This window comes from Boleophthalmus pectinirostris, unplaced genomic scaffold (assembly GCF_026225935.1).
Source record: "Boleophthalmus pectinirostris isolate CB_2022bp ecotype Guang Dong unplaced genomic scaffold, ASM2622593v1 HiC_scaffold_3, whole genome shotgun sequence".
In the NCBI taxonomy this organism is placed as follows: Eukaryota; Metazoa; Chordata; class Actinopteri; order Gobiiformes; family Gobiidae; genus Boleophthalmus; species Boleophthalmus pectinirostris.
Genome location: NW_026571299.1, coordinates 25,277,801 through 25,293,966, shown reverse-complemented (window position 1 = coordinate 25,293,966; position 16,166 = coordinate 25,277,801). Strand labels below are relative to the sequence as shown.

At 41.7% G+C, this 16,166-nt stretch overlaps 1 protein-coding gene across 1 annotated transcript in view; it reads left to right on the top strand.

Moving 5' to 3' along the window:
* Positions 1-16,166, top strand: part of LOC110171275 (arf-GAP with GTPase, ANK repeat and PH domain-containing protein 1-like) — a 97,095-nt gene that overhangs the window by 850 nt on the left and 80,079 nt on the right. Inside the window, 3 exon segments of the mRNA XM_055160320.1 lie at positions 1,327-1,470; positions 2,932-3,542; positions 4,736-4,992. Coding sequence (XP_055016295.1) covers positions 1,327-1,470; positions 2,932-3,542; positions 4,736-4,992 — 1,012 coding nt within the window.

Genomic DNA, 16,166 nt, shown 5'->3' with positions numbered 1-16,166 from the left:
AGTGGCGGAATGTAAACACACACAAATTGCGCAAATTCACTCGTGAACAGTCCTGCACCAAACCGAACGTCCTGTATGAATACAAGCACTGTTACACTCCTAGTACTTTCTTTTGTATTCCCACATGGTCTTATATGTGTGTAACCCCTCAGTGGTGCAGGTAGGTTCCATAGTGCTCCAAGATCTAAAGACATTCAGGAAAGCTTCATGTTTGTCCTGTTGATGTGACTTTTTTAATACTGATACCAACCCAAATGAGTATCTAGTTTTGATACTAGTTTTAGTATTGATTTCTGAATTATGATACTTCTGACAACACAATATAGAGACCAAAGAGATCCTAGAATCAAAATGAGATCGCTGTGTGCTGTCTCTATCTAATTATAAAGAGTTTTGATCATTCGTGAACGCTGATGGCAGTATACTCAGCTAGTTGTGAAACTTGCTGCTAAACTCATCACAGTGACTTCTAAACTCTGCTTCTAAACTCATCACAGTGACTAATTAGGATAATAATTAGGAGGCCAGCAATGGGTTAACAAAGTGAGGATTGCTGCTGCTTTGTTATTCACGTTTTTAAGTAAAAGGGGTCTACTTTGACTCAGGAACAGTTCACACCTTAGGGTATTTCAATGGTTTAATAACAGATACTCCTACCTCTTAACTACTAGAGTGTGTTTGTTTCAGTGTAATTAGCTCCTCTCTTCAGACTGATGTAAGAAACTGACTCACCAGTGTTCTCTCAGAACTGAAGATGCAGCTTAAACAGGTGGCAAAATGTATTCCCTCTTAAAAGCTTTGCAGAGTGGACAGAATAACATTTTCTTATTCAGTGAATGTGGGTATTCACTCAGTATTATGGTATTGTATAGTGACGGTAATGGAAGTACTTTTAAAAGTGCAATTCACTGTGAAAGTTAATGTAAAGAAACTGTAACTCATCACTCACTTTATCTGTTTAACCAGGACCAAGACCAAAGCCAAGACTTCGACCAAGCCCTAAAACAGGACCACGGCGAGGATCAGGACCAAAAGGCAGGTCCTGAGGAGACAAGGGGGGATGAAGAGGAGAGGAGGAGGGAAGAGGAGAAGAGGAGAGAGGAGGAGAAGAGGGAGGAGGAGACACTGACGGAGGAGATAGTACAAAGACGTGAGACAGTTCAGAAACATGAGACAGTTCAAAAACATGAGACAGTTCAGAGACATGAAGCAGTCCAGAGACATGAGACAGTTCAGAGACATGAGGAGGTGCAAAGACTTGAGGAGAAACAGAGACTTGAGGAGAAACAGAGACTTGAGGAGAAACAGAGATATGAGGAGAAACAGAGACATGAGGAGAAACAGAGACATGAGGAGGTGCAGAGAGTCCCGGAGAAAGAGGAGCAGAGTCTGAGCTCCAAAGCTCTGGTGGAAAAACCCAGTCCACGAACAGAGGAGCTGCCACAGCTGCCACAAGTCCACAAAGTACAGGTGCATTTTTTTTTATATTTTCAAATTAATTTTCATTCTCAACCATAAAGTATTTTGTAAGGCACAGCATGTTCATGCAGATAAACATGCCTTGCCTTATATAAATGCATGCATTAACTAAAGCAGATGTCATGTGCATTGAGACCTGCTTCCACTGGTTCTTGAACATTGTCTTAGTAGACAGCATCTTCAAACTGAAATAGCTCAAGTGTTGAGCAAATCTAAGCCTCAGCTAAACACTAGGAAAGACAAATGGTCCATGCTGAGCTGTTTCACAGAACAGCCTCTTCCAGGCAGAGGAGCTTCATTTACTGCTTTTCTAAGATCTACCAAAACTCTTTTATTATGTACGACCAGTGTTTATGGTAAGTAATTAGAGGTGGGTAGCACTTAGTTACATTTACTTAATTACATTTGCTTGAGCAAATTGCACTGCTTTTAGAAAAGTGCAGAGTTCTTTAGTAGTAATATTGTTCTGCCTCCACTAGTGTTTAGGAACTAGTTTTACAGATAGTGAACAGTTTCTCCAATAAACACACAGGGAGCTTCTTGCTGTTTGGGGCGTTTACTGAAGAGTTGATTGTAAAACTGTAACATACAAAGATAAATGCGTATTACAAGTATGTTTTCACATTTAAATGAACATAGAATAAGTAGAGCTACATAAAACAATGTAGAGCAGCTTAATAATTCACTAAATGCATAACAATAACAATAACATTAGCTGGACTTCATAAAAATGTCTATAAAACAAGTGATTAGCATCATGCTAACATTCATGGAAATTTCCATAGACATGTTAATGATAGCATCTTATATTTTAGCAAGAAGTTCAAACTGTAAAATAACTTAAAGTGCCCCACAGAGTGAGTTAACATAAAGACATTTTACAGGAATTAAACACTGGCAACAACAGTTAAAAAAAAAAAAACACTTGCAGAACAGTGTAGAACAATATGACGGATAAAGTAGCTCAGAGTAGACAAAACAGATAAACTCAAAACAGAAATATCCTTCAGTGGGAGCAGTACAAATATTTTCATTGAACTAGCAGTACTCTTACTTAAGTTTTGGTTACTCTTCCCACTGTAAGTCTACAAAAACTCTTTATGTTGACATACTTGTGTCTATCCTTAGAAAATACCAGATTTCATACATTATTTGACGTTTTGTCCTTGAAATTCTAAATCACATGTTACAACCAGACAGTTACTCTTTAAGTTACTCTTACTTGAGTAGTAGTACAAATACTTTTTACTCTTAGTTAGTTGAGGAACTTCTTGGACCACTACTTTGCACTTCTACTTGAGTTATATTGTTTAGAAGTAACTTAATTGAATGACATTTTGGCTACTATATCCATTTCTGCAAGTAATGCTGAATTGTCATTGTAAAATATTTTCTGTTCTGTCTCGGTGCACACATCTTTATGTTTATTCATATTTTATTTTTGTTGTGCAGACTCCAGTGCAACCCCCCAGACATGGAAGCCCAGCAGAACTCACCAAAGGGAGGATGGAGAAGAGAGAAAGCCCTGTCCCTCAGAAGGACCTCCCCGCCTTCCCCAAGAGCAAAGACACCTCCTTCGTCCACCCTCCCGTGCGCCAGATGGTCAAAGTCTACGGCAGTGCATCAGATGCCCTCCCCATTCACCGCGAGGGCCCCAGATCCGACGCCATCCGCCCCAAAACCGAACTGTACCGAGAACCACCCATGCTTTACCTCAAGGGGGAAAATGGAGCCGAACTCAACAGCCGAACCCGATCCAGCCTTCCATTTTCTATCTCGTCCCAGGTCAGCCCGCGCCCGGAGGTCCTCATGCGGCCTCAAGGGGGCGCTAACTCAGCCTGGAGGGACCTGCGGGACCCAAACCAGTATCACACGGCGAAGACTTTGGACAGAAGGGAGAACCGCATGGGGGACCAGTCTCCGCTGATGCCAGGGACCACTCTGGGGCCTTACAGAGCGTCATGGGCGGACAGTGAAGGGAGGGGCACGCTGATCCGACCTGGAGCACCCATGAGCGGAGGATATTCTGGAATTATGGCCAGAGAAAGTCCACAAGGAGAAAGGTACTAGTGTTCATTTAAAGGTCTTACTTTACAAAATTGATTCTTGTGAGTGTTTAACCAAGTTATAATGTTACCTCCTCAAAAACAGACCTGGAGTCAGAGTCCTGCACAGGTCCATTTTTGGAGACCCGCACCCGCCCAGACCCATGCAGTACAGCATCGCACCCGCCTGTTAACCCTTGACTTTATCAAAGTTAAACCCGAACCCGCCCGGACTCTGTAACATTCCACCCGTTACCTGCCCGTGCCTGTGATAAACCGCACACACTTTAAAAACTTTCTAACTGAAGCATTCATCATAATACAAATTGAAAAGTTACAACTTCAAGAATTACAATCACGAAATGAAATGAAACAGTTACGCTTTCTTCAGGTCGAATATGAATTCACAAATGCGACTCGACTGTCATCACTTCACAGGCTTTATTTATTGAGCAGAAGAAACACTGATCAAAATGCTGGACTTTTGCCCCACACACGCCATAGACTAAACCAGGACTAAACCAGGACTAACCTAGAACTAACCTAGGACTGAACCAGGACTGAACTAGGACTAAACCAAGGCTAAAACAGGACTCAATGTCAGGGTGGGCTTGGAGGTGCGCCCGCATAAACCGTCAGATGGCCGCAGGCAAAAGGAGCAGCATAGAGCTCCGCACTGCACGGAGGTTTGCGCATCCGTCGCCCGAATGCGCTTTGTAGGCACCTGCTCAGCGTGCTTGGGGTTCTCCAAGATTAGTCCTGGTTTAGACCTGGTTTAGACCTGATGTCATGGCACTGCATTTCCGTCAAGCAGTTATTTGGCTTTGTTTATATGATGACGGTCTGAACAGAAGACACAAAAGTGGCATCTCGTCTTCACTTTTTATTCCGTGTTTAGACAAGCATTTTCGAGAGGAAATCTGTGTGCATACGGTGACGTAAACACATACACGACGTGAGCAGATCTGAAATAGTTTTGCGTCTTGGGCAATGGAGACGGAAACGCTACAGCAGAGTGTATTCAACTTTTTTACTCTGGAGGATGGTTTCAGATTTTTGTGTTTTTAAGCCCCAAAAATGCCGTGAAAGGCGCTTCCGATAAAATCCAATTTTTACCCGCAAGCGTTCTTGTGTAAACAGGTCCTAAATCTTGACTAAAACTAAAAATAATTTATCTCAAATGACTAAATTACGATTTCTTGTCAAAACAGGTACAAGGCCGTTTCCGTGGTGTTACCCGATACTACCACAAGGGGCGCCAGGAAAGGAACCAGCCGCACCTTGGACAACAGCGATCTGCCCATGTTTACCGAGGACGTGAAGAGAGGGAAGGATGGGACGGTGCAGAGAGCACCCCCTAGAGACAGGAAGATGCTCAAGTTCATAAGTGGGATATTTACGAAAAGCACGCCCTCTGCTGCCCCACCGCTGTATCCGCCAGTGGAGAGGGGCTCCAGCGAGGAAGAGGGTGAGTTACTGCTCTTTTGTTTTGTCTTCGGTTATAAGAATCACTGTATCTGGATCATTTGTGTTTCAAGCTCTGGTTCTAATTGACTTCTACTGAAAAATAGTGGCACTTCTCTTTGTAATTGCTGCTGTCAGGTTTGTTATTTTTTATTTCACTATTTTATACCTACATCAAGATAAGAACTTAATAACAGACCATTCAGGTGCTTTCTTTCCCTGAGGTCGCTGCCACAGGTGTTAGCCACAGGTTGATTGACAGTCTCGTGGCTTAGATGTATGAATGGCTCTTTAGTTTTGCACCCAGATTTCCAAATATGGAATCTGGAACTGCTGTAACTGCTAGCCTCGATTGGCTTCATTTGGCTGCTACCATAGACTGTATATAAATGGACTTTGGAATGTGGTGACCAGCGTGTTGGCTATGTCCATTTATATAAACTGTCTATGGTTCTGTTATAAGACTCACCGTATTGTGATCATTTATGTTTCAAGTGGGGGTGGGACTTGATTAAAAAATATAATCTAATTAATTACAGGCTTTGTAATGATTTAATCTCAATTAATTGCAAAACAATATTTGCCCCCAAAGCAACATTTATTTTATGTAACTGAGTTTTAGTGGATGACTTCATCAAATAATGCACACAGACGTGACTTTTAAAGTCAAGCTCTTTTAATTTCTGGAAAAATGTCTTGGAAAAAATAAACTGCATTTCATTTCAAAATAGTAGACAAAGGTAAGGTCCCTGTCCAAAACTGAAGAGACTAAAGTTAAAATGCCATTTTACAGCAGTTTCTGTGCGTGCGATCACATGTTTTGCATTGTATTGTAGGGTTGAGGTGCTTCTGTGATATGCATACACTTCTCTGCAAAGTTTGCAATAACCGACGCCCTTGTCAATACTTCCATCAGGTAGTTTTCTAATAGATATTTACAGTCCAGCAGACCCAGAGCGCTTTCATGCTCCACTGTTGTAGTGGAAACTGTGTGCGTCAGTAGAATTGACGTACCACATGGTACTTTCTGCGTTGTTTGACAAACTGAGAGAAAATGCGTTTAATATTTGTAATACATTATTTTCTTTGTAATTAATTAACGTGTTAATGTCCCACCCCTAGTTTCAAGTGCTGCTTCCAATTGACTTGGAAAAATGGTGGTTCCTTTCTCTGTAATTGCTGCTGTCAGGGTTTGTATTTTTTATTTCACTATTTTATCCCCACATCAAGATTGAACATAAAACCTGCAGCAGTTACGGAGAGAAAGGCAGTGTCTTAGGCAGGGTCTTAAAATGTTTATATTAACCTGCTCTACATGATCCTTGTGTTTTTATTTTGCTATTGTCTGTCAAAAAACAACCATTAGTATTAGTGAGCTTCATTTGAGTGGAGCTGAACACTGTGGGTGACGTCAAACTCTCTTAGTCCACTGTTTTATACAGTCTATGGTTGAGACAGAACACTCTCTCAGTCCACTTCTATACACAGTCTAAGGCTGTACCAGATTTTTACTCTTTTCAAACCATGACAGAAAGAAAAATACAAAGAAATTACTTTCCTCACACCAGGGGTCTCTAACCTATAGCTCTCCAGTTCTTTCCAAGTAGCTCGCAAAGGGATTTCTGAATTATGCTTATTGTGCTGAATAAGTCTTAATTTGATTAATTAAAAGCCTATTACCATTATGCATGTATCATATTGATGCATAACTTTGTGCCCTACTGTGGATAATGGTTATGTTTTATAGGCATTTAATGTACCTCATCTAAGACTTGCCACGGCTCTTATATTTATGCAGATTCTTGTGGCCACTAAAACTAGTAGCTCTGGCATTTTCATTTTGTAACCGTAGCTCACCAGAGTAAAAAGCTTGGAGACCCCTGCCTCACACCTTCCTAACTTCCTGATTCTCTTCAGATGCAACTTCTGGGTCTGTGATCAATAAATCTTTATAACTAGATGCAGACACAGCAGAGTGGCCTGTTTTTGTCACTAAAAGATGAGATGAGTACCATATTTTTCGGACTATAAGGTGCATTTAAAATCCTTTAATTTTCTCAAAAATCGAAAGTGCGCCTTATAATCCTGTGCGTCTTATGTATAAATTCTGGTTATGCTTACTGACTTTGAACTGATTTTATGTGGTACACAGTAGAGCCCGACCGATATGGATTTTGTTGTGGCCGATATGAAACCGATATAATGGGAGTTGGAGCTGCCGATAGCCGATATAATCACCGATATATTTAGTGATGTAAAAATTCACTGTAAATCTTGAATTGATTAAAAAACTTAGGTTTGGCTCTAGTGGATTCTAAATTGGGTTTATTTAGGCAACATTTATTGTTATTTTGACTCTTTACATTATATTTACATACAGTAGATTGGCCTAATGGCATTTTTGCATCACATTCTAGTTACTAGTGATGGGTATTCCAGTTGTTTTTTTTTTTTTGGAAAACCGGCTCTTTTGGCTCGGCTCACTAAAGCAGCTGGCTCTTTCGGCTCCCAAGCGACTCTTGAGATTGTTTTGTTGCAAGCAGGACTAAATCAGAACTGAATCAGGACTGAGTGTCGGGACTCGGTTTCTATCTCTCTTTTTTTTTTATCCTATGCACACGCAGATTTCGGAAAGTTTCGTTTTCAGCCGCTGCTGCTGTCAAACTACGGGTCTACATGCGGCATGAAGAGAAAAAGTGAGAAAAAGAGAAAACACGGCTCCCAATAAGAAGCAGGCTCCCGCTGTTCGCTCTAAGAGCCGCTTCGATCGCAACCGACCCATAACTCCTAGCTAGTAAACTATCGCTATTAGCCTTTAGCCGTAAATGCTGCGCACCGCGGTAGTTAATTATATGCATAAATGTGGATCATTCACATGTCTATTCACAGCTCATTTACATATCAATGCAGGTCCAGTAACAAATATACGGCCAATATAGTCACTTTACAATAGACCAATAGAAAACAGCCTGTTTATGTGTGGGAGCTACAGCAGCTAACCGCTAGCAAAACCTAAACTAGCTTCAAAGTCGACATATTTCCAACACTCATCGCTCACACAGGCTCCTCCTCACATCACAAGTCGGCACTAATAAATGTCCTTTTAATCCAGACTCAAACCAATTGTCCGAAAAAGAATATAATCTTAATGTTGCGCACGGCTGCGGGTGTAAACAAACACACGCGAGTGAAGTGACGTCACTCTGGTGGTGTGTTCAGGGACAGTACGGACACAGACAAATTACACCGCAGATAAATACTGATGCGGAGCCACATATTAGGACATTTGTCTGTAAATTGGATTAAATGAACATAATGTAGAGAGTCTAAGCTTTATAACGAGGTATAACATGCCCACGTGAAATATCGGCCCATATCAGCAAGCATATCGGCCGATAGCCGATATGTCTCAAGGTGCCTGTATTGGCCGATAATATCAGCCAGTCGATATATCGGTCGGGCTCTAGTACACAGCGCTCAAAAATCTGTCAAAATGTTTTAGTACAGCTTTGTTAAGCTACAAAGCCACACCGCATGATGGATTGTCAGAGAATTATGGCTACTGTAGTCAGGAGCCTCACGGAGTAAAAGGCGAAATATAGTTGTGCGTCGGCATTTATGACATCAGGGAAATTGCCCACATGTAAGTGGTGTGTGTGTGTGTGTGTGTGTGCGTGAGTGTTGGTAGTGGTCGGAGGGGCTGATGGCGCAGATTGGCAGCCTCACTTCCATTAGTCTGTTCCAGTCTGTGTCTGCGTCTAAACTCCAAAGCAAAGGCGTCCAAATAGAAGTGTCTAGGGCGTTTTTTAACGCTCTGGTGTGAACGCACATTTATAATCTCTGAAAGGTTTCAGATCAACCATCTCCAATGTGATAGAAGCACAGAACAGACTCAGCATCAGCAGCACATCCTCTGTCACAGAAAGAACACTCATATTCTACTGAGTTGTGTCTTTTAGTCCAACAGAAGCTGAACCGCATCAGTGCACAAGGAATGATCTGTTTTTGTCAGCACTTATAGTTTATGCAAATGAGTCATGTGGTTTTAAGTTTTGTTTCTGTAAAATGTAAACAAATGTGTGCAAAGATGCATTAAACACATTATTATTCAATGTAAATTTGAGTTGTCCTCGTAGGAAATAAAAAGAAACTAACTTAAATGATCCACCCACATCACCTTCACAATCCACATTCATCAAGACAGGTAGGCAATGATGCGGGCGAGTTACACCACGATCTGCCAATGAATCGTGGATGCCTGGACTAAGGATCAGTCTCAAGTGTCGACCGTTTGTTTCGCGTAATGCTCCTTATAATCCAGTGCACCTTATGTATGAAAATAGATGAGAGAATTCAACATTATTGATATTGCGCCTTATAATCTGGTGTGACTTATAGTCCAAAAAATACAGTAGTCTAACCTGTCATAAACACTTTAAACTAACCATAGAACTACAAAGGAGTAGCACCAGAAGTAGTCCTTGCACCACAGTTTGACAAACACAGCTCTATACCATTATGTGCAGTGTCCCCTCTCATCTCATTTACTGTCCCCGGTTTATAATGATAGCGCTGAAACTTCACTCCCGGCCAGACCATTACAGACTATGCATTTAATTTAAAGGAGAGGCGTTTTAATTTGGCCATACACTCTGTCATTCTCAGAGCTTAATGTAAAATGACTGACAGCACGATGTTTTGTTTGTGCTTCGTTCATAATTAAAATGTAAACAGAAGCTGCCAGAGCTGATTAATGTCAGCTATTAACCGTTATTATTAAAGTGCACATGACAGGTTAGACTCATTTCACCAAAACATCGTTAGCATCATTATATTTAAGGTTCACTCAAATGTTGGCTGTTTTGCTGTAGTTTTTTAATATTATTGAGTGCATCAGTATGACAGCTTTCTGGATGTGGCGTTTACAGACGCTCAGAGAAACCAGGATACTCCATATACCTGTGTAAATGCGTAGGGTGACCAGACATCCCTATTCACCCAGGACAGTCCCAGTTTTGAGCCCTGTGTCCCCTGTCTCAGCAGATTTATACAAAACCACTGATTTGTCCCAGTTTGATACAAGAAATGCCCCAGGTGTCCCTATTTTTGACCAATCTGATCCCTGCCAACAGTAAAGTGAGGCATACATTGTTATTTGTTTAGGTAAACTACAGAAAATCTGCTTAATAATGACCAAAACACAAAGAAAATGTGACTACCATATTTTTCAGACTAAGTCGCTCCGGAGTCACACCAGTCAAAAAATGCGTAATGAAGAAGAAAAAAAAACATATATAAGTCGCACCGGACTATAAGTTGCACTTTTTGGGGGAAACTTATTTTTATAGAAGACCAGGATCCAACATTTCATCTTGAAAGGCAAGTAATAACTATAGAACAGAGAACAACAGACTGTTAACGTCACATATGAACAGTTCTTCAGATAACTATAACATAAACAACAGAACAGAACAAGTTTACCAAACTCTCCATCTCACTCCAGATCACTAAATCCATTGAATCCAGCGCCGCTTCCTCTTCTTCTGTGTAGCTGTCGTCAGACTCAGCATCAGTTCCAGTTAGAATTTTTCAGGTCTTTCTGAATCCCGACAGGATGGTTTTGGTGTCACTGAAGTCCAGGCTTTGTCCATCCATCCAATGACTTCCAAGAAAGTTTCATGGTGCATCCTCCCTGTCGTCACAAGTTTCTCGCTCACTAAAAAACTTTCTTTCTGCTGCTCGATTACTGTTTTTGGCTGAATATTTCACTACTTGCAGCTTGTAATCTGCAAAATATGATTTTCTTCTTGAGGGCATTCAGGTATGTTTAAATGTAAAATGTTCAGTGGTACAGAGGTAATGTTGCGATCGGCTGTCATGATACAAACAGGACAGAGGCTCTTTCTACAGGAGACATGTGCAGTAGAGCCAAGTGACAGTGGTACAGGAGGAACAGGAGCAGCAAATACTGAAACACAAGACTAGAGCCTCTCACAGCTGTCAGTGTGGAAATTTTAATATATAAGTCACACCGGAGTGTAAGTCACAGGAAACACCCAAACTATGAAAAAAAGTGCCACTTAGAGTCTGAAAAATACGGTATACTGACTCACATTAGTGTCGAGTACAGAACAATTTTCCTTAATTACACTATCATTTCACAATCAATACCAAGCAACCCAAACCAGGGATGTACCAGTTTTTTATTTTGAAAATCTGGTCACCGTATACATGCGGCATTAGAGTATCCTGGATATTTAGACTGGTTGCTATGGCAACTATGGTACAGATAAGGCAACATGTAGGAACTTTGCCAACCTAAGGCTTTAACAGGTTTCTAACAATAGCTGTCACAGCTTCGGTAAAAAGCATTTTAAACAGTTGAAAAATTCAGTGTCACAGAGTCAGTTGTGGTGTTAAAATGTGGTTGTATTAAACAGTAGACTGCAGGGGTGTAACAGTACACAAAAATCACAGTACTTACCTTGGTTTTGAGGTCAGGGTTCAGTTCATTTTTGGTACAGTTTGGGAACAAAATGTAAAACCATTTGCTTGTTGTTTATTTGTGTTTTTTATTAAACCAACAATTTGTTTTAACATTATACAAACGGGAAAATAAAATAAATGCAAAGTGCTGCTTGGTAATAGTAATAACTTACATAAAATATTCTCAAGTAAGCAACAAATGTATGAAATATTTAAAAAATAAAATGTAAATAGTAAACAAAACTTTTCAAAAAATAAAGGGCAGCACTAACACTTCCAGCATGAAGTTTTACTCAATCTTCATATTTCTGGTGCATCTATCGTAGTTTTGTGAGGATTCACGTGGTTTGGAGGGACGTCAAGGGGGGCAACTGTTGTCAAGGTGGCTGCTCTAAATATAAAGCACTGCCCCAATCACGGATGAATTCCCTCCTGAATGTTGAAGAGCCGAGCCTCCGTGTAGCTGCACGTGTAGTGGCGGAGTGTAAACACACACAAATTGCGCAAACTCACTAGTGCACAGCCCTGCCCCGAACCAAACGTCTCGTACTGAAACGGTTCAGTGTGAATACATGTACCCTTACACCCCTAGACTGTTTTATTTTATTCATACATATAAAATTGTATTACTTTAAAACTCCTGAGTTTGCACATGCTCAGTACAGCACCAGTTTTGAGAAATCAGGATACTGCATCTATAGGCCACAGTATCCTGGATACTCTGAGAAAAACCTAGTGAGAGTCTCTTGTTTTCTCATCATTGGGATACTGGCTCATCCAGGAGACTGCAATCAGGATACTGCGTCTACATGGACAAAAACATAACCATGGTACTGAAAAAAACCCAATCAGAGCCGAAAAGCTTGAGTGCATGTAAACACTCAATGAAAAACATGCATTGTTGTTTGCCTCTCCACAGATGGTGATGGTTGGGGACTTGTTTCCATGGTAATAGATACTGTATGTTTAAAGCTGTACTGTAAACCATTCAGGCAAAGCTACAACATCTTCACAAACCATCCACCAGAAAAGCCACAGAGTGCATCTTTAACTTAGCACTGAATTAAATATAGATGAAGATGTTAATTAAAGTTTTATGACAGTTCGTTAGAAAACTGGCATCTCATATTTTCACCTGAGAAATTTTCCAGGGTGAATGCCAAAACATTGTCAGATGTGGTTGGGCAAAAAAGAACTGAATGACTCATCTTGATTTGTATCTTTATTCTTTTTATAATCCTGAAGATAATATTCAGATAATGGTCATACATGAGAAATATGCTCACATGCTTGGAAGTGTCCGGATGGAGTTAAAACTATTATAATTAACCTATTATGAACATTTTTACTTTTTAGAGATTTTAATCATGTTGTTTCCTTTTCATTTATTCTCTTGAGTTTGTATTTATAGTGATTCATGCACATTTGAGTAATCAGCCACCTCTCCGCAGATCTTACCTGTAACTTGGGCTGGGAGCATCACCTGTTCTCCTGCTCGTCTTCATAGAGATAGGTACATTTAATACCAGCGGGTGATGTACAGTCAACCCAGAAAGTTACGCAGTGCACCTTTAAATCCTTGCAAGTAACAAGGATAGCCTGAAAATGAACAACAGAAGTGCAGAAATGTTACTTAATACCCTTGAGCCAAAGATGACATTGTAAGTATCTTAATTTTTAAAATTATTATTGTAAGTGTAATTAAAATGCATTATGCAAAACAAGTTCATTTTGATTTAGAAAATTATAAGTAAAAATTATTATGTTAAAATTTGTTTAAAAATAATTAGAATTCATACAGGAAAATTATGTTTTACTTTATATAAATATACGACCATATTAATTTCATTTGGTTTGGTACCGCTATTGTCGCGAGACTTTGAGAAATTGATATCGGGCCACAGGTAGATCGCATACGCTCTGTTATGCTAAAGATCATTAGAGCGAGAGCCACGATTTCGGCAGCTACGGGAGCTAACCAGCTGCACAAGGAATCTTTTGTTTTATATTTGTTGCGATTGCAGTTATGAAATGTATTGTTCTTATGTATTTTGTGCGCGGATATAAAGTGCGCCAATCGCGCAGATTTCTTTTTCTTAAAGATCTCCGATGTGACAGGCGGCCACGAGGTAGCTAATTTCATCGTTACTTCTGTGTTAGCAAACAAATATGGAGTGTCTAATTATATGTTTTATGTGTCCTGTAGTTTTCACGGCGTTTTATGGCATTTGTTAAGGCTAATAAATGCGGCAGTACTCGAGAACTGTGTGCAGTGTTGTCATTGAGGAGCTACAATTATTATTATAGACAATAGACCTCTTTCATGCTTCTTTATCTAATCTACATGCTCTTTATAACACTTCATAAATTATATTATTATTGGATCACATAGTAACATGTTAATAGGAAATAATTTAAGAAAATATATAACTCAAAGTCATGAAGGAATTAGAATTTTTAGTTGTATTATCATAATAATAATCTAAAACAGGTGAATTTTTGTTCTTACGTGTGCTCCTGAATGTTCGTAGGATTTGTTCTTCCAGAAGAAGAGTTTCAGTTAAGAAAAACAATTTTTGTGAGTGCCAAAAATGTTCACAAGAAGCTCTTAAGTATAAAAAATGAGGGACAAGGTCTGGAGGACTTAAGAGGAGAGTGAGAAGGAAAGAAGGATGGGGTCTGGAGAACTAAAGGGGAGAGTGAGGGGAGTATGAGGAGGAGTAGGGTCTGGAGGACTAAAGGGGAGAGTGAGGGGAGTATGAGGAGGAGTAGGGTCTGGAGGACTAAAGGGGAGAGTGAGGGGAGTATGAGGAGGAGTAGGGTCTGGAGGACTAAAGGGGAGAGTTAGGGGGGAGGAGGGATGGGATCTGGAGGTCTAAAGGGGAGAGTTGGGGGGAGGAGGGATTAGGTCTTGAGGTCTAAAGGGGAGAGTTAGGGAGGATGAGGGGTGGCGTCAGAAGGACTAAAGGGGAGAGTGAGCGTGAAAAAGGGGTGGGGTCTGGAGGACTAAAGAGGAGAGTGAGGGGGGAGGACGGGGCAGGGTTTGGTGGACAAAAGGGTGAGTGGGGGAGGCAGGGTCTAGAGGACTAAAGGGGAGAGTGAGTGGGGAGGAGGAGGGGAGTAGTCTGTAGGACTAAAGGGGAGAGTGAGAAGAGTAGGGGTCTGGAGGACTAAAGGGGAGAGTGAGGGGGAGGAGGAGGGGAGTAGTCTGGAGGACTAAAGGGGAGAGTGAGGGGAGTAGGGGTCTGGAGGACTAAAGGGGAGAGTGAGGAGGGAGGAGGAGGGGCGGCATCTGGAGGACTAAAGGGGAGAGTGAGTAAGGTGGAGGCATGGTCTGGAGGACTAAAGAGGAGAGTGAGCGTGAAAGAGTGGTGGGGTCTGCAGGACTAAAGGGGAGAGTGGGGGGACATGGTCTGAAGGACTTAAGGGGAGAGTGAGGGGGGAGGAGGAGGGGAGTAGTCTGGAGGACTCAAGGGGAGAGTGAGGAGAGTAGGGGTCTGGAGGACTAAATGGGAGAGTGAGGGGGGAGGAAAAAAGATGGGGTCTGGAGGACTAAGGAAGAGAGTGAGCGTGAAAGAGGGGTGGGGTCTGGAGGTCTAAAGGGGAGAGTGAAGGGGGAGTAGGGGGCAGGGTCTGGTGGACAAAAGGGGAGAGTGGGGGAGGCAGGGTCTGGAGGACTAAAGGGGAGAGTGAGTGGGGAGGAGGAGGGGAGTAGTCTGTAGGACTAAAGGGGAGAGTGAGTGGGGAGGAGGAGGGGAGTAGTCTGGAGGACTAAAGGGGAGAGTGAGGGGAGTAGGGGTCTGGAGGACTAAAGGGGAGAGTGAGGAGGGAGGAGGAGGGGCGGCATCTGGAGGACTAAAGGGGAGACTGAGTAAGGTGGAGGCATGGTCTGGAGGACTAAAGAGGAGAGTGAGCGTGAAAGAGTGGTGGGGTCTGCAGGACTAAAGGGGAGAGTGGAGGGGGAGGAGGAGGGGAGTAGTCTGGAGGACTCAAGGGGAGAGTGAGGAGAGTAGGGGTCTGGAGGACTAAATGGGAGAGTGAGGGGGGAGGAGAAGAAATGGGGTTTGGAGGACTAAAGGGGAGAGTGAGGAGGGAGGAGAAGTGGCGACTTCTGGAGGACTAAAGGGGAGAGTGAGGGATTTGGAAGCGGGGTCTGGAGGACCAAAGGGGACCGTGATTGGCGGGTCTGGAAGTATAAGGAACAGTGTGATTGGTCTAACAGTTTTCTACACCTAAAACCTCACCCCTGCAACCAGGGTTTGTATCAGAAACACCTGTCTGTGATCAGGACAGTCCTACAGGCCACAGAAGTCAGTACAGACAAATTTACCTAATTTGTACTACAACTGCCAAAATAATAGAACCATAGACAATGATATTAAAACACTACACACACAGTTTTGGATTTAGTGTTCAGTCCTTCTTTAGTATTCTAATTCTGCACCTGTAATTGTGATGTTCTATTTTTGAGTATATCTCTCATCTCTCCTCTGCCCTTGCCACTCTTTATCCATCATGTATTCAGTAAGTCGCCGTGTTTTGACAGAATACAATTTACTCCTGACAGTCGGACTAAACAATGCAGTTACTCCCAAATCCATTCATACAATATTCAGGTGCTGCTGTCAGACTGAGACCACGCCACGGCATCAATCTTTTATGTTTATTCATTTAATCCGATATGTGTGTGTG